This window comes from Lactuca serriola, chromosome 1 (assembly GCF_051521515.1).
Source record: "Lactuca serriola cultivar US96UC23 chromosome 1, Lser_US96UC23_V15, whole genome shotgun sequence".
In the NCBI taxonomy this organism is placed as follows: domain Eukaryota; kingdom Viridiplantae; phylum Streptophyta; class Magnoliopsida; order Asterales; family Asteraceae; genus Lactuca; species Lactuca serriola.
The window spans coordinates 73,848,297-73,872,415 of NC_136408.1; the positions used below are offsets into that span (position 1 = coordinate 73,848,297).

The window sequence follows — 24,119 nt, forward strand, 5'->3', positions numbered from 1 at the left end:
GGTGCCGACTACTCGTGCGGCCATTCTGGGGTGCCGTCCTACCCGTGTCAAGCCATTCTGGGGTGCTGACTACCCGTGTCAAGCCATTCTGGGGTGCTGACTACCCATCGGTCCTAACAACCGATCCTCGGGGACTAGTCCCCTCCTACTACCTCTATCGCATATAACGTAACAAGCCAGCACGCAACATATCATCACGTATTGTCAGACATTTATGGGGTGTCTGAACTACCCTTCGGTCCTATCAACCGATCTCTACTTCTATCTCATATAACATATCATGCTAGCACATAACATATCAGGTAGTAGCAAACCTAGATGATATCACAAAGACCATCATCTAACATACGACTCCTACTGGTGGGCCGACATTGTGGCCGTAGACCCACCGTTGCTGGAAGGTAACTCACCTCGAAGTAGCTGCTGATCTGATCGGGAACTGACTGTCTACTGCTGCTGCTGCTGCTCTGGAAATCCTCCGGCTAAAATTCCCACATCATACTCAATCAAACACTGCTAACTGCCCTTTGGGTAAAATGACCATTTTACCCCTGATCATGCCCTAAGTCAAAGTCAGAGTCAACTTTCAGTTGACCCGACTCGCCGAGTTGGCTCTCCAACTCGCCGAGTCCCTACCCAAACGATTGTCCTAAATCCCGTTTCTACTCGTCGAGTTAGGCGATGACTCGACGAGTTCTCTTTCTAAACTGATATTCAAATCCTCATCCTACTCGCCGAGTTGTATAAACAACTCGTCGATTTCATCTTCATCCGATGAACACTTATGCTGCGACTCGCCGAGTTGTATGAACAGCCCGCCGAGTCCGTTCTTGATCTAAGGAGATTGCCTTGAACTCGCCGAGTCAGGGATTTGACTCGCCGAGTTCCTCCATAGATGAGTTCAACTTCCGACTCACAGAGTCACACCCCGTGACTCACTGCACACTCGACACTACGAAAAGGGGACAAACTCGAAGACTTGCGAACCGACTCGCCGAGTCAGATGAACGACTCGCCGAGTCGTTACCATGCAATTACTATATGGTCGATTATGCTTGAATCCAGCTCATGCCATACATAGATCTGGGCTCCTAGGGCCTGGTTATCACGTAAAGTTTCCAACTTTACGTGTAAATAGACAACCTTGAGGGTTTTAAGGTCCAAAATGCACCAAAAGGGGTAGATCTAGGGCTTTCATGCAATGTGGTTCCAAAAAGACAATAGATCTGAGCTCCTGGAGCTCAACCATGCCTAGATCTAAAGGTCAATCACCTTATTACAAACCCTCAAACATACACAAGCTTGGAAATGGTTCATAGAGGACTTTTAATGGAGCTATAAGGGACAATAAGCTTACAAACAGAGGGGAAACGAGTTATACCTCAGGGGAAATGTTGAAATGACACAGAGATGCTTGGCCTCCTTCTCCTCTTCTTGATTCACTCTTCTTTCTCCTCAAAAACTTCAAGAACACCCCAAAAATACTTCAAACTCCCAAGGAAACGAGGCTAGAGAGAGATATAGAGCTCTGATGGTGAATGGGGGCGAGATTGGGGCGGAAAGAGAGTTTAAATAGGGTGCAAACCCCTGAAACTTAGGGTTTCATCCAACAGCGACGACTTGTCGAGTCCGGAATATGGACTCGCCGAGTCACCAACTTAAACGCGTCTCGGGGTCCCGTCTCTACTCGACGATTCGGGCCTATGACTCGTCGAGTCCAAGGCTAAAATGGAAAATACTCAAATAAGATTTACGTACCGGGAACCAGGTGCTACAATTCACCTTCTTTATACTTTGCAAATAACACACCATGAGTAGGATGATGCATTTCTTCATCGTCAGATCCAAATGACCATATCTGATAAATACCATCAATCTCATCACCTCCTCTTGCCATTAGCGAAAGATTCTTCGTTTGAGCACAAACTTCTTCCAGTCTTTTCGCATAATAAGCCTCATATTTCACCTTCTCTTTCTTCTCTTCCATCTTTCTCAACATGCAATCCTTAGCCAACTGATTGTGTCCATTACAGTAATTGCAGTTGTATCCAAAATCTCCTTTTAGTTTCACTTCAGTCTTTTTCTCATCTTCTTTCTTCTCAGCTTTTGACATCACATTCTGATTCCCACCAACATTCGACACTTGTTTCTTCTCAATTTTTTTTCTTGAAACTTCCACTGATTGGTTTCTTGAAAAACTTCTTCACTCTATTATTAGAGTAATATGCAAATGCTTCATCATCAAAATTTATCATAAATCCTTCCTCATCTTCTTTCACTTCAACCTCAGACTCATCTTCCTTCACATTTGCTTTCAACACCAACACCATTGGACCACCATAGTTCAAATTTATCTCCTCAACAATCTCCATTACCTCTGATTCATGCATTTTAAGAACATTGTACAAATTTGATAACAAAAGTGTATCAAAATTCTCCTTTGTCTTGATCATCAAGCATATGTTTCACCATTCCTTTTTGAGTCCATACACGAAAGTAAGATTGAACTCTAGAGATGTACGATTTACCCCATATCGATTGCACCTGAAGATCAGATCATTCATCCTGTCATAGTAAGCTTCAATGTTTTCGTTTTCTTTCTGCTTGAAATCAGAAAGTTCAGATAAACATTTTGTCACAAAACTTTTCTTTGTTCTTTCATTGCCTTGATACTTCTCTTTCAAAGTATCTCATATTTCCTTAGTAGTTGTGCATCCATGAACATAGTTATAGATGACAGGAGGAAGAGCATCTCTCAATTCATGAAGAGCTTTCTTATAACAAGCCTTCCTGATGTTTTCTTGGTCTACTAGAATGCTGCCACATGTCAAAAACCGGGTGGGCCGCGTCCCCCCCCCTCAACTGCGCAGTGTCGGCCCAAGCCCAGGGTGAGTTGGGCCACGGCCCAGGGTGTAACGCCTGTGTTTTCGGGCTTGCCACTTTTAGCAATGTAATAGTCTAGGTTAACCTTTGTAACCCAATTTGAAATAATAATAATGTATTATTTGAGTATTATGTGTTTTGTGCTTAATTGCTTAATTATGTGGTTTGATTAATTAAGAATAAAAATAAGCGTTGAAATTTAAGTTTAAAATAAATTTGATATCATTGGATAAAGTTGTAGTGGTCGAAACAAGGATTCCGGAGATATAAGGAATGCCGAAATCCGAGTTATAACGAAGAAGTTATGACCTGTCGAAGTTTTACGGCAAAACCGGCACGGCACCGGGAAGCGTAAATAGTGAATTTACGATAGAGCGAGATTTAGCCTTATCAATATAAACAAAAGTTATATAATATGTTAAGATAAGAGCGTCAATAAAAAGAACGCCCAAATCTGACTTCGTATGAGGAAGTTATGATTTTTCTAAGATTCGGCTTAGCAGTGCACGGCCCGAAACTCGAATTTTAGTTCGAGCATTTTTTTGGCTTACGCGACCTAAATGAGAGTTGAAGGTCTCATTAATAGGAACTCAACGGTAAAAATATGGACGAAAACGGAGTTCGTATGAAGGAGTTACGAATTCTTCGCGGTCGTTTAACAGTCTAAACACCTCCTACTGTTAAATTTGAGATCGGTCAAGATTTAGCCGACGGATTCTAAACGAAAGTTGTAGATCTTGATTTTACCTACGCGTGGATATAAAGAACGTCAAAAACGGAGCTCGTATGCAAAAGTTATGATTTTTCTAAGTTCGAAGGCTAACACGCGATAGGGGTGACGTGGCACCACCCAGAAATTGACACGTGGCACCACCAGAAAGCCGCCACATGGACCAACTCGGCGAGTAGGTGTCCCCTACTCGGCGAGTAGGTGTCCCCTACTCGGCGAGTACATCAGATATTTTCACTATAAATAGGATGCGAGGGTTCAGGGTTTATTTGCTCATTTCTTCTCGTCTTTGCGCTGAAGCTCTGCACTTTTTTTACCCCCGAAGCCCCGGTATCATACTCTAGCCCTGAGGCAAGTCCCGAGATCCCGAAGATCCCGAGAAGTACGGTTTCCGAGTCGAAGCTCTGCCCGCGAAAAGTCGATTTTTGTGAAGATCTTCCAGATCTGCTGAGGAATACTACTCCTATAAGCCGTAGTGCTGTCCGATCATCTTCTGATCAAGTGAGTGTGTAGTTATTTTCTTCTAATACAATAATACGAAGTATTTTATATAAAAATACGTGCTATGTGTATATATTTGGTTGTGTTATGTGTGAATGTGTATTCACTCTCTTCTATCTTATAGATCTGCTTATTTCTTTATGAGATATGTGTTATGTGTGTGTGTGCCTCATCTGTTATGTGATATATGTGTTGATTAAAGCATGCTATACAGGTTTTCTTTAAACTATGTATACAAATGTATATTTTTATCTACTAATATGTTGGGTAGAACATGGGTAGACAGTTGGTGTGTAATAAACATATGAGAGGCCTCGTTGTTGTTTGATTGAGTCATCTAGCGGAGTTTAGATGACGACCACTGGCTATTCTAGACAGTCTTGTGGAAACATTAGCAGGTTCGCCACCTGTAGGTGTTAATGAACTTGGGTGTTCATTCGCTGTATTCCATCCCCCTCATGGTTGCCTTATTTGACTTATATTGCTGAGGTACCCCCGAAGCATGTGTTGTCGCCCCGATGAAATATTCTTAGACTAGGTCCCTTATGTTGGTTGTTTTAGGGACATTAAAGTGAGAATAACGGGAATGGGTAATTGGGTTATTGTTGGTTGGTGAAAATTAAATATGATATTTATTGTGGGTTGAAAACCCTATATGCTCACCAGGCTCCCAAGCCTGACCCACTCAGTTTTAAATTGTATTACAGGTAGTGGCGGAAGGGCATGAGATGGATGAACCATCAAGTTGTTTTGTTTACAAGTCTGCATATGTTTATATTTGTTATATGACTTGTAATGTATTCGTTTATGCTTATTGGTCTGTATCGAAACATGACACCCCGAGTTTTGATTATAATGAAAATACATTTCTTTTATGAAATGCTTCGGTAAACAATGTTTTATCATGTTTTGTTTTTGGGAACAAATTCCGCAACTCTTTCAAATCAAAAGGATTTACTCTGAAAATATTTAAAAGCATAAATGAAAATCGATCTTTTCTGGCCGAGATTTTGGAGATGTCACACAGGGCATCAAGTTCTAGTGGGAAATCAATTTTTAAAGCCTATTATAGGTATTATTGTATATTGGGCCACATCTATTTGGTTAGTCCAATAAAACCCATGTGAAGACGTAAGGGGCAGCAGCCGATGGAGGCCTAATTAGTGCCAACTATCAATTTCGCATGGACGCATGGTGACTCTTCGTCTTCGATCTAAAACACACGCCTAATAACTAAAGATGAAGAACACGAGGCGTCCTTTCTGGAGAATGGATATGGACTTTTGACTACTCGATTAGAATTTAAAATCATCTCATCTATGGCTCTATCGATCGCTCATCGCTCTTGGCCTCTCTCGTCCGCTTCAGCCTTCGGTATTCTCTCACCCTCTCTCTCGATAGCTTCTCCTATGTTCTTTCTTTCTAAATCAACCTCTACTACTCTAAATCTATAATAGTTTATCTATTGCTATAAATCTGTTGTGTTAAAGTGAAGATTCAAAGGTGCGATGTTGTGACTGATTGAATTCATCCTCCTAAAGTCCTAATCCTGTAAGATTACTTGTTAAAATTTATGAAATTTCAGCTTTCTTATATAGCTTACTGCCTGGAGAAGTGAAATTCTGATCAAGGTTGCAGTCTTGTTGATCCTGAACTACACTAAGCTTCATTAATTTTCTAGGTAATTTTTTTCTTCTATTTTTTGTAACTGCTCTTATTTATGATCAAAATAACTTTGATTGTTTTATATAATCTGAAATCTGATATGTGAATTCTTATTTTGATTTTTCTGATTCTGAATGACTGCATGTATATAGTTTGCTAAAGTGATTAGTTTTTTTAATTCTGATTTTTGAAAGTCTGATATGTAAATGATGATTTCAAAATTCTTATATTAAAAAATTGATGTATTTTTTTTGAATAATGATATGGTTTTCTGAATTCTAAATAATTTGTTATATATAATCAGAAATTAAATTTTGATATGTAAATTATGATGTTGAAAAAGTTATATGTTTTTGATTTTCTTAAATAATATGTTAGATTAATTTCTGAAAATCTAAAGGGTACTATTTTTTTGTTTAGGTTGTGGATACGGATTGCTAAGTAACTTCAGGTTGGTAACAATTAGTGCCAACTATCAATTTCGCTGTGATAAATGTTGGCTGGTAACCGCGAAGAACCACCATGGCCGCCAGCCATGGTGGCTGCTGCCTTGTCACTTCGTTTGCTGCCACCGGCCACCGTGAGGAGGGTGGCTGTGTGCGCGTTTTGGGTGTGTGTTCGGGTGTGCTAGCTGTGTTTGGTGTTCGTGGGGTTGTATGTATGCAGTGGTCGGACGTTGTAAGGGAGATGCTAGGCCGGAAAGTGAGGAAGACCGCCACTGCAACCACCGTGAGGTGGTGGCTGCGTGAGGTGGTGCCTGCCGCCTCCCGCCGCCACTGGCCGTCGTGTCGGGTGGCGGTGTGCCTTGTCTCGATTGTGTTGATTCGTTTGGAGGGTTTGAAACCCTAATGGGCCCAAGGAAGCCCTAATGGGCCCAATAAGACTTAATGGGCTTAATAAAACCTTAATGGACCCTAATAAAACCCTAATGGGTTTAATGATATTCTAGTAGGCTTAATAGGCCCAATAAAGCCCTAATTGATCTAAAAGCCCAACAAATTAATTAATGTACTAGTATTGGGTTGGAAACCCTAATTAGGGTTTGGAAAACCCTAATGCCATGAAACCCTAATTGGGGGAAATTAATTGGGACACACGGGAATTATTTAATAACTGGAGATATTAAATAATAATCATTGGCAAAGACTAATCTAAGAAATATGGGAGTTAATGGATTAAGTGTTTAATGGGTTAAGTAGGAAACTTAACCCTAATCATCATTTTATGTGAAACCCTAATTTCACTTGGGTTTATTGTTGGGCCTTAATGATTGGGATATCAAATGGGCTATCCAGGATCAAGCAAATGGTCTAGAGCAATTTAATGGGCCTAGGGTAAGGCCCATATAAGGGGATTGGGCCCAATTTAGAAAATTGGGCCATAGATGGGCCTTAGTTTGGGCCTTAATGAGTATATGATGTTGGTCCTTAGAATGAGACCATGTATAGGCCTAGGCCCAATTTGGGAAATTGGGCCATGTGTTGGGCTTTGATTTCTAATTGACTTTGGGCCTATGGTTTGGGCCTTAGGCTTGAATAAGCCAAGTTAGGGGTAATGTAGTAATTACCCAAAGAATATACTTATGGTTATGTATTGAGACCCAATTATTAATTGGGTGTTATTTTGGTGTTGACAGTTCGGGAATCTGTCAGCCAACAGCTGGGGTCGAGTCTGCGGGACTTCAGCAGTGTGGGATTGTGTCTGCGGGACTTTAGCAGCGTGAGGTGAGTTACCTTCCAGTAGCGGTGGGTCTAAGGCCACAATGCCGGCCCACCAGTAGGAGACGTATGATAGATGATTGTCTCTATGATATCATCTAGGTTTGCTACTACCTGATATGTTATATGCTAGCATGATATGTTATATGTGATAGTTGTAGAGTTCGGTTGTTAGGACCGAAGGGTAGTTCAGACACCCCAGATATGTCTGATAATATGTTATGCTATGATATGTGATAGTAGTAGTAGTAGGGGGTGAAATAGTCCCCGAGGTTCGGTTGTTAGGACCGAAGGGTAGTCAGCACCCCAGAATGGCTTGACACGGGTAGGATGACACCCCAAAATGGCCGCATGGGTAGGTCGGCACCCCAGAAAGGCCGTACCGGGTAGGTCGGGCACCCCAGAAATGCCTGGCAGTATGTATGTTATGTGATTGTGTGGTATGTGGTATGATGGGGGAACTCACTAAGCTTCGTGCTTACGGTTTTCAGTTTTGGTTTCAGGTACTTCACGTTTAAAGGAAAGGAGCCGGCTTGATCGCAGCGCATCACACTATGGTTTTCCGCACATGAGATCTTTGGGATTACACTCTGATATTGTTTTATGATAACATTTTTGATTATTTCTATTTTGGTTTTGTCATGACATGATATTACAAATGTTTTATTACATTGTTGGTTTTATAATGACGTATTAAAAAAAGAAATTTTTGGCCTGTATTTTTGGGATGTTACACTTTGTATAAGAGAATGGATTTGAGTCATTAAAGCTAATTGGATTTGTTATGGCCCAATAAGGCCCATTAAAGATAAACTAGTCCATTTTAGGCTTATAAGGCCCAAAAAGGTTAAGTCTCATGAGAGTGGGTCCAATGAGAGCCCATTTAAGAGTTCTAAGCCTAAAATAGTCAAATTGGCAGCTTATTGGCCCATTAGGCCCAATAAGGAAATCGTAGTCCATATAGGACTTAAACCGGGATTTCTAGGGTTTTTCAACTTTACTTGATGAATCTAGGTTTGAATGTGTTTCCATAGATTGAACTTCAAGCATAACATGAATTAGGGTTACGAGTTTACCGTAGATAATGTTTACAAGAGTACAGAATTTCCTAGCTAGAATGCTAGTTGTGACAACTATCACTGACCACCACCACCACCGCTGCTACCACCGCCACCACCACCACCACCACCGTTGCTGCCCACCGACCACTACCACCACCACCGATGTTGCTAAAACCACTACCACCGCCATCGTTTCCACCACCACCGCTACTGCCACCAACCACCACTACCACTGCCATGACCATCACTCACCACCACCGTCGCCGCCACCACCACCCACCATCACCGCCGCCGCCACCCACAACTACTGCCTGCAATGCCACCACCATTACCATCATCGTCGTTACCACCGTCGCCGCCGCCTCCGACCACCACCACCACTACCACTCGCCACCACGGCCACTATTGTCGTCACCACCACCACTACCATTACCCACCACCACTACCAATGCCATCACCCACCACCGCCGCCCCACCACCACCACCACCAACGCTGCCACCGTCGCCGCTACCACCACCGCCACCAGCCGCCACTGCCACCACCAACACCATCACTGCCATCGATGTCACCACCAGCTGACATTGTCACCATCATCACCACTTTCGCCACCATAATCAATGTCACCACCAACGTCGGAGCCACCGTCACCACCATCGTCGCAGCCACCATCACTGCCACCCACCATTGTCGCCGCCACCACCGCCACTGCCACCACCGCTGAAATTTTACTGTTTTTATAATTTTCATTATGTATTTTTACAAATAAGTTAGAAAACAAGGTAAAATTAAGCAAAATAGGGAAAAAAAAGGTAATTATGTCATTTTACATGAATTCCAATTCCATTTCTTTCGAGCCAAACAGATTATGGAATTAATTTCAATTCCATTTCCTGCCAACCAAACAGCATATGGAATTGGATTCAAATTCCTGACAGATTCCTTTTCCAATTCCAATTCAGATTCCTTCAGCAACATTCTCCGAACCAAACAGCACCTTAGAAAAATAAAAAATTCAAAATGTTTTTCGATAATTCTACATTGCACTCCGGATGCAAGTCATAAAGAACAAATGACTTTGATTATTAGATGTGTTAATGTTGCAAGTGTTCCAATATCAGTTGAAGAGTTTTTTTTAGAGTTTTTAATTGTAGAAGATACATCTGGTTTAAGACTTTTTAATGTTTTACAAAATGCTTTAAAATCTCTTGACTTGAATATTAATTGTATCCGAGGACAAGGATATGATAATGGAGCAAATTTGAAAGGCAAACATAAAGGTGTACAAAAAACATTGCTTGATATAAACTCAAGAGCTTTTTATATGCCTTGTGGATGTCATAGTTTAAACTTAGTTTTGTGTGATATGACAAATTCTTGTCATAAAGCTAAAACTTTTATTTTGGTACATGTCAAACGATATATAATGTTTTTTTCTAGCTCCACACATAGATGGAGTGTTTTAGTTGATTATATTGATGAATTAACCCTAAAATCATTGTCTACTACTCATTGGGAAAGTCACATTGAAAGTGTTAAAGCAATAAAAACTCAACCTTTTCAAATAAAAGAAGCGTTAACAAAATTAGCTCAAGTGAGTGATGATGGTAAGGTTTGTAGAGATGCGGAATCACTAGTAAATGATGAATTTTCTATTTTTGAATTTATTTTAAGTTTAGTGATATGACATGAAATTTTATTTAGAATTAATTTGGTAAGTAGAAAATTACAATCCAAATATATGATTTTTGATGTTGCAATAAAAAACTTAGAGTGATTAGTTAATTATTTTGAAAAATATAGGGAAAATGAGTTTGACTCTGCTATTAATGAGGCTAAAGAAATAGCAGAAAATATTGGAGTCGAACCAAAATTTCCTATCAAACATGTTTATAGTAGAAAAAAACAATTTGATGAAGTTTCAAATACCGAAAGAGAACAATAATCATCTCAAGAAAATTTTAGAACTGATTATTTTATTGTTATAGTATATGACTCTAACTGAATTGAGAAGTAGATTTGAGCAAACACAACATTTTGAATCTATTTTTGGAATTTTTTGTTTGGTGGTTTAAAGTTAAAATCTTTATTTGATGATGAATTAAAAAAATGTTGTAAGAAACTTGAAACTAGTTTGACAAATGGTGAGGACCTTGATATTAATGGAAAAGATTTATTTATTGAATTACAAGTTTTGCAGGAAATGTTGCCGGATGAAGCATACAAATGTGAACTTCATTGGACAGCTATTCAAATTATGGAGTTTGCAAAGGAAATGGACATGTTTCCCAATGTATTGGTGACATATAGGATTTTGTTGACGGTATCGGTCACGGTTGCTTCCGCGGAAAGAAGTTTTTTGAAATCATATCTTCGAAGTATCATGACTCAAAAAAGATTAAATGGATTAGCAATTTTGAGTATTGAAAGTCAATTCCTACGAAGTCTTGATTATGATAAAATAATAGATGTTTCTGCTTCAAAAAATGCAAGGATGCATCGATTTAGATGAATTTTATGTATGCTTTTGTTTTAATAACCTTGTTTTGGTTTGACTACAAAATTTATTTCATTTTTGCTATTTTTTAATTAAATAAAGGCATAGAATCTTGTCCCGGGCATTGAAAATCAATGGACCGGCCCTGCCAGTGCGCGACGCGCGTGCTGTCGGTGCACACAAATTTTTAACATATTTCACTTCATGTCTTTTCTCATACGAGCTTCGTTTTCGACGCTCTGTATATCCATGCATAACTATTGATGAGTACGACAACTTTTGTTTAGATTTCGTTGGATAATTCTCACTTTATTTTTAAAGTTATATTTTTATAGGCTTAGACTGTTAAAGTCCGTATAAAAATAATAACTTCCTCACATGAAGTCAGATTTATGTGTTCTTTATATGCTCACTTTCGATTTTTTGATCACTACGATTTTTGTTTAAATTATTTATCCTAAATAATTTTTTATTTTTATATCTATTTTATCCTTACTTATTAATTTTTGACGTAAGTTTCTACACAAGGATTATATACACATAATATCAATAAAATTTCACATGACACATATATATTTGAATAATTCACTTTCATTTATTCTGAAAAGATTCCAATAGTCGAACGTCGTAAATACATATTCATAACTATGCCTAGCGAGAAATGTAGGCGTTATAATTATTTCCTCCTTTGGGCGATTCCGTCCCGGAAAGATACATCATCAAACAGATGTGGATAGTGACTTTTCATGTCGTTTTCTGTGTCCTAGGTGAGGTTTGGCGCTGCTGAATGTTCCCATTGCATTAGCACTAAGTCAGTCATCATATGTCGTAATTTTCTTCGTCATGCGGTCAATGATTTCTTCAAGCTCTTCAATCAACCTTATATCTTTATCAATTCTCAATTCTGAAAGTGGAATCATATTAGGTTCCTCTCCTAAGCACTTTCTCAAATAACATACGTGAAAGGTGTTATGACTACCTTCCATTTCAAGTGACAATTCAACCTTGTAAGTGTAACGTCTGCAGATTCGGGCTAATTAATTTAAAGATAATAAGCGTTAAAATGACTTTTTGATAGAAAATTATTTAGAATAAATACTCTTAACCAAAGTTATAGTATATGTCACAAGGATTTCGTATATATAAAGAACGCTGAAATCCGACTTATAACGAAGAAGTTATGAACCGTCAAAGCTTTGCGACAAAACCGACACGACACCGCGTATCGTAAAAAGTGAATTTTTGATAAACTACTTTTTAGCCTTAGCGATCTAAATGAAATTCGTAGTATACATTAAACCGAGATTTAGCATAGCTGTACACAACTCAGAAATCTGACATTGTAGAACGTATATAAAAAGAACGTCTCAATCTGACTTTGTTTGAGGAAATTATGATTTTTCTAAGATTTAACTTAGTAATACACAACCCGGATATCGAATTTTAGATCGATCAGTTTTTAGCCGACACAATCTAAACGAGAATTGAAGATCTCGTTAATGGGAGCTCAACGATATAAAGATAGCCGAAAACGGACGTCAGATGATAAAGTTATGAATTTTTAACGGACTTTAACTATCTAATCATGTTAAAATATAACTTTAAAAATTAAATCAAAATTAGCCGACATAGTCTAAGCGAGAGTTGTAAATCACATCGCTACCTACATGTGGATATAAAGAACGTCAAAAAATGAAGCTCGTATGTGAAAGTCACAAATTTTAGAAGATATTTAACTTTTTTATTAAGTTCCGAAGGTGACATGTGGCACCATCTCAGCCACACCTTCTTCCTCACGGCTTTGCACACGATCGCGACACCTGACACTTTAACACTCCGTGTTCAGCCCAAAAACACTCCATATTGCACCAATTCACAACCTATTAATGGAGGCGCAAATCACTTCATTTCTCACACCTTTCTATTAAACTCTCTCCCAAACCTCCCAAAACCCTCAAGGCTTTTCCCAAGCACTTCCTAGGTGTTAGTAGCGAGTCTCGGAGTGCTAGAAGGCCCTGAGAAGAAGTGCTTTCGGCTCAGGAGTTCTACTCGCGTAGAGCCCCGTTCCTCCCTAAACCCCCTTGTAAGTGAGTTATGCTTACCCTACTTCAAGTATAACTTATGTTTAAGTTCATTATCGTTATTATGAACCTATAAACAATATTTATCAGTGATTCAAAGTCATTATACTGATTGATCTACTTACGGGAATGATGTTTAGGTTGTGATTTAGTGAGGTATTTAAAGTGAGATTTCCAAACAGTATACTTCGTATACCAAACGGACCCTACCTCCAATACGATCCTACCTGGTTGTTCCTTATTTGATAGTTCATGACGTAGACCTTGAGTTAATGATAAATTTAGATTAATAGTTAGTCGCAATAAATATTAGTCTAAAATCTAGTAATAATAATACTAGGTTCCGTCAAAGGAAAAGATGATTGTTAGAAGTGAAGCGTTGCCCGAACTACGAGTCGTCACTTTAACATGTGAGTGCATAATTACTTTCATCTTACACATAGATATGCAGTATTTAATATTAATACATGCTATATGTTCTTATTATCTGTGTTCCTTATATTTATGCTAGTTGAAAGATTTATACATGTTTTACGTGATTTAAACTGTATATGTATTTTTATACCTATAAATATATTGGGTAAAGATGAGTATATGAATGATGAGTGATGAAAGGTGATATAGATGATGAGAGGTGAAATATGATGAGAAACCTTGACTTTATCAATGATCCAGTCATCTAGCAGAGTATAGATGACGAACACAGACTATTCTAGACAATGCTAGCAGGCTCGCAACTTGTAGGTGTTTGTGAATGACGTGTTCACCAGATGTACTCTAAAATAACTTGGCAGCTATGGCTTTAGTTCCCTATAGATGAACACTGGCAGCTGTGGACTTAGTGCCTTACACATATATGTTGACAGCTATGGACTTAGTGCCTTACAATTGAACGTTAGCAGCTATGGATTTAGTGCCTAATAGATAACATCAGGAACTATGGACTTAGTGCCTGTTAGATAAACCCTAGAAGCGATGGACTTCGTGCCTATACCTTAGGACAATCCTTAGGAATGAATGAATGAAGGATAAATGATTTTTAGGGTAGATCCTTAAGAATAAAGAAGATAATGGGGATGGGAAGTTGGGTTAATTGTTTGATGATTAAACATAATAATTACATTATTGTAGGTTGAAAACCCTATGTACTCACAAGGTTTCCAAACTTGACCTACTCAGTTTATTTGTATCACATGTATCAATGCGAAGATACATTACTCTGAGAGATTAAAGGAGATGTAAATCATTCGTGTAAATGAATGTAAGTCTGTTTATGCTTATGTTTTTGTATTGACGATGACATCCCAATGTTTTAATATAAATAAAATACATTTCTTCGGGAATGTTTTAATAACATCGTTATCATGTTTTCTGGAAACAAATTCCTCAATATTATTCTTTAAAAAAAGATACTCTGATTTTAAAATAAGCATAAATAAAAATTTTAAATTGACTGTGAATTTGAGGATATCATAGTAAGCCCGGTTCCCTATCTTCTAGAGTACTTTGAATGGTCCAATAAAATGAGGACTTAACTTTCCACGTTTTCCGAATCTGATAAGTCCATTCCATGGAGAGACGTTAAGTAACATTTGATCACCGACCTCAAACGTTACCACGCCATTTCATATCTACATAGCTCTTTTGACGACTTTGTGCAACTAGCATTCTATCTCGGTTGATTTTTACTTTATCAGCAGTCTGTTGAACTATCTCAGGACCCGTAAAGTGTTTCTCTCCTATATCTAATCAACAAAATGGTGTACGTCACTTCTTTCCATACCATACTTTGTAAGGAGGCATCTTGATGCTTGAGTGATAACTATTGTTGTAGGCAACTTTTGATATGGGGAGGTGATCATCCCAACTACCAGTGAATTCTAAAGCACATGCCCACAACATATCCTCCCATGTTTGGATAGTTCTTTCACTCTGTCTGACTGTTTATGGATGGTAGGTAGTACTTAAAAACAATTTTGTACCCATTTCTTCATGCATACTCTTCTAAAATTTGGAAGAGAATCGATTGTCTCTGCCTGACACGATCGATAAGGTTTCACCATGGATCTTGGCAATATTCTTTACATAGGTTTCTGCTAACTTTTCCATTGACTGGTTTTCTCGTGTGGCTAGGAAATGCGCACTCTTCGTTAATTGGTCTACTATCACCCATATCATGTTGGCCTTTTTTCGTCATTGGAAACTTGGTTATGAAGTCCATGGTAATGTCTTCCCACTTACCCACAGGTGTCGGTAGAGATTCCAAGTCCCCATACGACTTCTGATGTTGTGCTTTTACTTTTGAACAAGTTACACATTCACCACGAAAGTTGCCACGTCGACCTTCATAGTTGGCCACTAGTAATAGAGCTTCAAATCCAAATACATCTTGGTGCTGTCTGGGTGTATAGAATACATGGTTTTATGAGACTCTTCCATAAGAAGATCTCGTATATTGCACTCACTTGACAAGAGTGTGCGATATGAGGTTAGGGCAACGCCTTGCCTAACACCTTATCGTTTCAAGAGGTTGGTGCGCCCCATGTACTTTGTCGGGGACGTTGATGTGGTCCATTAGAATGCCACCATGTGTCACAAACCAGGTGGGCCGCATTACTCTGCCCTCTGTGCGCGCCACGCATGTTGTTGGTGCGAACACATTTTTAACATTTTCAAAAATTCATATCTTTCTCATATGAGTTTTGTTTTCGACATTGCTTATATCCACACATAGATATCGATGAGTACTACAACTTTTGTTTAGACTCTTTCGGATAATCCTCACTTTATTTTTAAAGTTATATACTTATAGGCTTAGACTGTTAAAATCCGTATAAAAATCATAACTCTTCCATAAAACATCCGTTCTCATCTGTCTTTATATCGGCAAATTCCTATTCACGATATCTTCGATTCTTGTTTAGATTGTTTTGCTTGACAATTGACCGATTTTTAATTTCGGTTTCTGTGCCGCACACTGGTGTACTGTGTCATATCGATACTTCGAAAAATCACAACTTTCTCACATAGAGTCAAATTTAAGCGTTTATATGCACGCTTTCGCTTTTTCGATCACCACGATTTTTGTTTAAGTTTTTTTTATCCTAAATAATATTTTATTTTTAATATCTATTTTACCCTTATTTCTTAAGTTTTGACGTAAGTTTCTACACAATGATTATATACACATAATATCTATAAAATTTCACAACACACACACACACACACACACACACATATATATATATATATATATATATATATATATATATATATATATATATATATATATATATTTGAATAATTCACTTTCATTTATTCTCAAAAAATTCCAATCGTTGAACATCATAAATACAAATTCATAACTATGCCTAGCGAGAAACACGGACGTTATATATATTCAAGTAACTGCCTAAAACATGTTAACCTTATTTATCAAATTAATAATTGAATAATAGTGGGGTTAAGGTCCCATATTCCATGTTTACCACCTTTAACTCCATATGATGTGCTAATGGAGAATATACTTTACAGTTCCATCGTAAAAGGAGGCCAATATACTCATAATAACAACATACTTTCAAAGTTATAACATATTATGTAATTCTTGTGGAATTCATCTGTCTTGTGAACAATGTTTAAATTATTGTAAAATAGTCATTTACATATACACTCATAGTCATCACATTATGTATATAATTTAAAAACGTATAAACATTACATGACTTTCCATTAGTTAACTTATCGTGATTATATGGGTGTTACCAAAGATTCCCCTCACCCCAATAACTAAAATTAACCACAAGTGATTTTCATCAATAAATCCACACATATAACATTAATGCACACTATTAGGATCATTAAATAGTTAAAAAAAACCAAAGTTGTCCATATATCTCCTTATCATGTTTGTATTTAAAAACCTAGCCCCATGATGAGAGCCTAGTGGTTGAGGAGTGATGCTCCACATAGGAGGTTAATGGTTCAAATCCTCGCACACCCATAATATTATTAGTATTCTACGAATGACCTCCTACGTCAGTCTTGAAGCAGGGTTGATGTGAGCCACTACGATGGTGCGATTTACATTTTTTTTATTTAAAAAACCTAATTTCATCATATACTCAAAAATAGTATCCCATGAATCCAAATACATGTATACTAAAATTTACCATTACCGTATCATTTGGTAAACCCGATAGAATCCCAAAACCCTAACTATAAATCCTAATTTGTTATTGATGAGAAAATAAGCTAAATCTACAAATTCAAGACTCACTAATTATGAAATTTGGAATCTTAATGAATGACCCCTTTAATGTCGCTAACCATTTCCTCGAATGCTCTTAAAACCGTATCCTTAAAGTGAAAACCACAATAAATGAAGTTTGGTTTGGAAATAAACAATTAAAAGCTGTTAGACCACGTATACAACATGCTACGTACATACACGCCACGTAGCAAGTCGCTCGTGTCCCCAAAGAGACTTGAAATGCGACGCAACTCACTACTCAAGCTGCATACATCAAAATGGATACGTCTGTTTAGGTTGTGTATACCTATTGTTAGATTATCTTTCGTATACAAAATGACTACGGAACATGATCAAATCCCCTTCAATGTTTAGTAACCGCACCGATCGTGCACATTGCCTATTTTCACCAATATTTAACCACAATATCAACTTATAATAATTATGTCAAGTTTTTCGGATAAAAAATCAAACAAGCAACATGCCTATTACATCCAAACTCACGATAAAATATAATTACAACCGATAACTTTTTTTTTTTCTTTCTAAAACTACATACACATCCGTTCCATGTATCCTACACGTTTCATATTCATTGGAGTTTAGATTAAATCAAACATGTATTAAAGACAAAAACCAACACCATCAATAGCAATGTATAATCAAAATTATGCTTATTTATAATTGAAATTCACTTTTGGCAACCATATTTCTTACTTGATTATACAATTATAATACAAAAAATAAGCATATTTTTCTAAAATAAAGTCGACTAAGGACAATAGGTTAAAAGAAAATAATAGTAAAAAATGAAAACGAAGATGGTAATGTAACAGTATCCCCTTCTTTTAACCGTGACAAATGCTGAAGCCTCCATCTCTCAACATACAACAATATAAATAGACACACACAACCAAATCTCATCGAAAACCCTCACGTTCTTCGTCTCTATCGCTCTCTAAATTCTCAGAGATCCTTTCTACGAATCAATTCATCAGGTATACGTAATTCGCAATTTCAGATTCAATATATAATTATAGCAACTCAAATAATCATCGGTAATGATCTAAACCGGATTTTTGTTCTTTTGTTTTGTTTCCCTTTTTCGCTTTTTCCTGGATCAGATTGTTGATAGTGTAAGAATTCGGTTGGAAATAGCGTTCTTCATCGTCGACTGGATTTGGTAAATGGAAATATCGATGAAGAAATGTATGAGAGATTGAGAAAAAGGATGCCGGAATTAGCGCATGATTGTCAATTCAGTGGCGGCGATACGACAACGTCATATGGATCAGTTTCGTCCACTGGCTTTTGGTCTAAGCATCGGGATGATGTTAGCTACAATCAGCTTCAGAAGGTACTTAATTAGATTTAGTTTTCAATTCTCAGATGTAATTTTTGTTTTTTCCTTCGTTTTAATTGTTTGTTTGAAATCTCTGTAGAAGCAGATTGAGGTTATTCATAGATCTTAACGATATTCCAGTTTTGTGGCTTATTTAGATCGCTACTTGTGAGTAGGTTTTCTCAGGATTAATTAGACGTTGTTTAGGCTTAATTTTGATTGTTTATGAAAGTTGCTTCAATAAACAGAAGCACATACTGTAAGGCTTACAAGTGTGAAAGTAAGGAAGAGCAATAGAAAATTAAACTATGCTGGCAAAACTAAAATGCTTGTTCTTGAAGCCCTGTTACATTTCAGAACTACAATACACCACTTATGTAGCTTACACTAACACATTTGAGCTGAGTTCCTCTAGATGACTTCCTTAATCTCCCAATATCAATGCTGCATATATCTACCTAAGGCTCATTATGTGACTGGTGTACTACTGGATGATTAATTGCTTACCTAATGCTAGAAACAAGGATTTATGATTTATGCCTTTATGTGTTAATTGAAGTTGGTAATGCAATATTGAAAACCATCGAGTTCTTATTGTTGGTTTCAAACTAGTTATATAGGAAAGACTAAAGAGCTTGCTTATGAATGAGATACATATTGAACAATGTTTGTTAATTATTGGTTTTCTGTATTCATTGTAGTTCTGGAGTGAACTATCACTGCAAGCTAGGCAGGACCTCTTGAGGATAGACAAGCAAACTCTTTTTGAACAAGCTCGGAAGAACATGTACTGTTCCAGATGCAATGGGTTACTTCTAGAAGGTTTTTTGCAGATCATCATGTATGGAAAGTCATTGCAGCAAGAGGGAACAATTAATCAGAATAAACTTGGAACCTCAAAATGTCAAACTGGTGATGATGTCTGCTTGACAACTGGGCGTAATGATGATGTTCAAGATCCATCTGTCCACCCATGGGGAGGTTTAACCACTACTAGAGATGGAACACTCACCCTCTTGGACTGCTATATTTATTCAAAATACTTAAAGGGTCTTCAAAATGTATCTATCATTCATTATCCTTTCTACTTCTTTTTCTTTGAGGGGTATTTTTGTAATCTCACATTGCGCTCAAATCAGGTGTTTGATAGTGCAAGAGCAAGAGAGAGGGAGCGGGAATTACTTTATCCTGACGCGTGTGGTGGTGGAGGTCGTGGGTGGATTAGTCAAGGGATGGTGGGGTATGGCAGAGGTCATGGGACCCGGGAAACCTGTGCTTTGCATACTGCAAGACTTTCTGTTGACACTTTGGTTGACTTTTGGTCTGCACTTGGAGAAGAGACACGCTATTCTCTTTTAAGAATGAAGGAAGAAGATTTTATGGAACGACTAATGTATAGGTAAGTCTTTGTTATAAACTGTCTGTTTTCATCTGTGTGGTTATTTGAAGTGCCCATTATTGAATACATATATTAGAATGATATGGGGTTCTTTCCATATTGAAAACACCAATAGTTATCTTCATTTGTTTTACTATAAGACTCCTTTGCCCTGTTGTTGACCATGAAGCATTGTTTCTTTAATAGCATATTGTTTAGAATATAAGACACTCTTCATTAAAATTCTGGAAACTCATGATAAGGTAGTGTGAAAACATCCCACATACTTCTATAGGAATCATTATTCATGTATTGGTTTAGTTATTAACTATTTGTATCCCATCGAGATACAAATGAAGTGTGCAATTTCTTAGAACATCTAAAGTAGGTAGGTATCATTTAAATGGAGAATAAGATGTTCTAATATACAATCACCTAAGAATTTGTGAGATGTTGATAAACTCTAGCATCCCCTCAAACAATTGACTCAACATTTCACAGGTTTGACAGCAAGAGATTTTGTAGAGATTGCCGAAAGAATGTAATCCGTGAGTTTAAGGAGTTAAAAGAACTTAAACGCATGAGAAGAGAAGCTCGTTGCACAAGCTGGTTTTGTGTGGCTGATACAAGCTTCCAATATGAGGTGTGTCACAACTTTCTAGGGCTATTTTCAATTATTAAGATAGGAGGGCATTCTTGTCTTTTGCACTAATGAAAAATTAGAGCAAATCTCTGTCCCACCTTTTTTGGTGCAACAGTTTTTGTCCCATCGACATAAAAGCAGTACAACCTGTTTTGTCATGTCAATATTTGTCTTATTGACATTCGTCTGAGTTCCGGTCTAATGCATACCAAACACAGTACAACTTATTTTCTCCTGCTGACAAAGTAGGTGAGGAATAAAACTTTTAACTCAATGAGACAATGTAAATTCTTCTTGCAGGTAACTCTTGACACAATCCAAGCCGATTGGCGTCAAAACTATGCAGACTCTACAGGAATATACGAGCACTACGAATGGGCGGTTGGGACTGGCGAGGGCAAATCGGACATTTTAGAGTTTGAAAATGTTGGCTCAAATTCAAGGGTGAAAGTGAATGGTTTGGATTTAACTGGTTTAAATGCATGCTATATCACTCTAAGAGCATGGAGAACAGATGGACGATGCAATGAAGTTTCGGTCAAAGCCCATGCTTTGAAGGGTCAACATTGTGTCCATGGAAGACTTGTTGTTGGTGATGGCTTTGTTACAATCACAAGAGGAGAAAGCATTAGAAGGTTCTTTGAACATGCAGAAGAAGCTGAGGAAGAAGAGGTTTTTAATAGCAACTTACACAAATAATTGAAAGCACATTGTTATATCTTGCATTTGAGCTACTCTTTTTTGCTTACATAATTTTTTTTTTTTTTTTATAAAATTTCAGGATGATGATTCCATGGACAAGGATGGAAATGAGCTAGATGGTGAATGCTCACGTCCCCAAAAACATGCGAAGAGTCCAGAACTTGCTCGAGAGTTTCTCTTAGATGCTGCAACAGTTATTTTTAAAGAACAGGTAAAATCAAAATTATATTTTCTTATATCTTTTTAATATGATTTAATCTTTTGTATTATTTTTTTATAGGTTGAAAAGGCTTTTAGAGAAGGGACTGCACGTCAAAATGCACATAGCATGTTTGTATCACTTGCACTTAAATTGTTGGAAGAACGTGTCATGGTGGCATGCAAGGACATCATTACTTTGGAAAAACAGGTAATATAATATATAATAATAAATAATAATAAATAACATTTGATTATTATTTAACCAATGTACTTTACTTTCGCTTCCAATGTAACAATATACTTTTTTTTTAATCTATAATGCATATATTGTTAAAAAGAGTAAAGTAGGTTGCTATTTCCTGCAACTTGCCCTGTTTTTTAAACTCTATTTTTTCTCAGTTTAAACTCCTTGAAGAAGAAGAGAAGGAAAAGCGTGATGAGGAAGAACGAAGGGAGCGAAGAAGAGTGAAAGAAAAAGAAAAAAAACTTCGTAGGAAAGAGAGACTCAGAAGTAAAGAAAAAGAAAAAGAGAAAAAATGTTGTCAAAGTCAAAGTCAAAGTCAACCTGGTCAAACTCCTGCTTCTGATGAGAATAAGGAATTGACAAGTGTCAACGATGATGTCAGTGAAGAACATGAACATGAACAAGAAGAAGATACTCAGTTGGCAATGCCCGCATCCGAAGATTATACACCCGAGGAGCAAATATTAGATTATGACGACAATGAAAATTCCAATTCCAATTCCGAATTCAGCTATGGGAAAGAAGGGAATGGAATGTGTGGGAGTGATTCCAAACAACCGCGAAGGAGATTGAAACCATGGAAAGATTACCAAATTGATCAATCGTCAAAGTGGTCCGAGAGAAGGCGGTTTGAAAGCGGGCCCATGGTCAAACCCGGTCAACGGTTTCACAGTGATAATTTCAATGGTGGAGTAAATAAGCCCGTAAGAAGGGTGAATGGATCGAGGTACAACGAGAGATTCAATTGTTGTCATAATCGGATTTGTAATTGTTACCAACACAATGATTATAGACCCAAAGTCGGAAAGCCGGAATCTGATTCCGATGTCTCGAAACCGTATTTCCGTGGAAACAAGTACAATAATCAAATGGAATACGGAAGACCTAAAAGTAAAATCGCCAACGGAATCAATGGTTCACCATATACAAAGAAAGTATGGGAGCCCAGAAGCAATCCTGATTCCGATGATGTTACTGTTTCCGTAAGCGAATCCGTCAAGGTTATTAATTCTTCATCAGATGATTCCAAGGAATTAAAAACTAACGTTGAGGATAACGATCCCAAGGAATCAAAAACCGAAGCTGAAGCCAAAGAAATAGTGGAGAACGAGGCTGATTCGGTAAGTGGGGCGACGGATCTGTCGACGTGCGGAATCAGCAATTCCAATTCCGATAGCTGTTCGTCGTGTCTAAGCGAAGGAGACGGAAACACTTCGTTTTCCTCAAACCCCCAGAATCCGGAATCCTCATCGACATCGGATTCGGAATACGCGAGCCATCAATCCGAAGTAATCAAAGAAACCATAATCTCGGAGGAATTACCATCAAAAGCATCGGAAAGTTGTGAAACCGGAAAGAGAAACGATGTTACAACCTCTCACCAACATGGGAATGTGATTCCGCCGCCTTTACAAGCTCCAAGCCTACACTTTCCGGTGTTTCAAGCTCCTTCCATGGGGTATTACCATCAAACCCCGGTTCCTTGGACCACAGCCATGCCATTACCACATCCAAACCACTATCTGTTCACTAGGCCTTTTGGGTATAATTTGAATGGGAATTCACGATTCCTTCCGTATGGCGGAATCCAACCGTTAACTCCACCATTACTTAACCCGGGTCAGATTCCAATCTACCAACCGATTCCACCGACCAACGGAATCAAAGACCACAACACCAAGGTCGTGCCGGTTATGCAAAATGAGAACTCCGAGAAGACACACAAAGGAATCTCACCGGGTGCCGGAGGGCAAAATGGGAATTTGGAGAGAGCGGAGAAGGGTAATACGGGGTTTTCACTATTTCATTTTGGTGGGCCTGTGGATGTTTCGAATGGGTTTGGAGCAAGAGAAGAGATTGATGTGAATGTGAATGTTTGTTCGGGAGAGAAGGAAGTGGAAGAATATAACTTATTTGCAGCAAGCAACGGGATAAAGTTTTCCTTCTTCTGAAAAATACTTTAAAGTTTTGAGAAGATTTTGGTGAGAGGTTATTACTACTACTATTACTACCACCTGAGATCCATTTTTATATTTGGCATGCAATAATCTTGTGAAACAAATTCAGCTTTTCTTTTTTTCTTTTTGTTTTGATTGGTTTTTTTTTCTTACTTGTTATCTTGTTATGGTGTAGAGATAGTTTGATAAGTGTCACAGTTTGATGGCTTTTGTATTGTTTTTCTATAGCAAGCAATTATAGACAAATCATCATCTTCTTCGGGTT

At 37.8% G+C, this 24,119-nt stretch overlaps 2 protein-coding genes across 3 annotated transcripts; both read left to right on the forward strand.

Annotated features, from left to right (window-relative positions):
* The first annotated feature begins 9,176 nt into the window (after positions 1 to 9,176).
* LOC145057180 (uncharacterized) lies at positions 9,177 to 11,068 on the forward strand. The gene is made up of 5 exons (XM_079004965.1): positions 9,177 to 9,289; positions 9,997 to 10,163; positions 10,261 to 10,270; positions 10,360 to 10,444; positions 10,634 to 11,068. The coding sequence occupies exons 1-5, from the start codon at positions 9,177 to 9,179 to the stop codon at positions 11,066 to 11,068; spliced, it is 810 nt and encodes a 269-aa protein (XP_078861091.1).
* A 7,206-nt stretch (positions 11,069 to 18,274) lies between these two features.
* Positions 18,275 to 24,119, forward strand: LOC145092291 (uncharacterized). Of its 2 annotated transcripts, none has more exons than XM_079030222.1 (9): positions 18,275 to 18,384; positions 18,511 to 18,743; positions 19,430 to 19,789; positions 19,868 to 20,127; positions 20,608 to 20,749; positions 21,050 to 21,421; positions 21,531 to 21,662; positions 21,732 to 21,860; positions 22,052 to 24,119. In XM_079030222.1, the coding sequence occupies exons 2-9, from the start codon at positions 18,594 to 18,596 to the stop codon at positions 23,846 to 23,848; spliced, it is 3,342 nt and encodes a 1,113-aa protein (XP_078886348.1). In that variant the 5' UTR covers positions 18,275 to 18,384; positions 18,511 to 18,593; the 3' UTR covers positions 23,849 to 24,119. The 2 variants fall into 2 exon arrangements, with proteins under 2 accessions (XP_078886348.1, XP_078886355.1); XM_079030229.1 differs by having other exon boundaries at positions 20,617 to 20,749.

What these genes read in the sequence shown, in the direction of transcription:
- LOC145057180 (XM_079004965.1), top strand. Translation starts at nt 9,177, where the DNA reads ATGTCACCACCAACGTCGGAGCCACCGTCACCACCATCGTCGCAGCCA. An exon ending in ACCACCGCTGAAATTTTACT is followed by an intron (nt 9,290 to 9,996) that starts GTTTTTATAATT and finishes GTTTTTTTCTAG; the next exon opens with CTCCACACATAGATGGAGTG. An exon ending in CAAAATTTCCTATCAAACAT is followed by an intron (nt 10,445 to 10,633) that starts GTTTATAGTAGA and finishes GGTGGTTTAAAG; the next exon opens with TTAAAATCTTTATTTGATGA.
- LOC145092291 (XM_079030222.1), top strand. Translation starts at nt 18,594, where the DNA reads ATGTATGAGAGATTGAGAAAAAGGATGCCGGAATTAGCGCATGATTGT. An exon ending in AAGAAGCTGAGGAAGAAGAG is followed by an intron (nt 21,422 to 21,530) that starts GTTTTTAATAGC and finishes ATAAAATTTCAG; the next exon opens with GATGATGATTCCATGGACAA. An exon ending in TCATTACTTTGGAAAAACAG is followed by an intron (nt 21,861 to 22,051) that starts GTAATATAATAT and finishes ATTTTTTCTCAG; the next exon opens with TTTAAACTCCTTGAAGAAGA.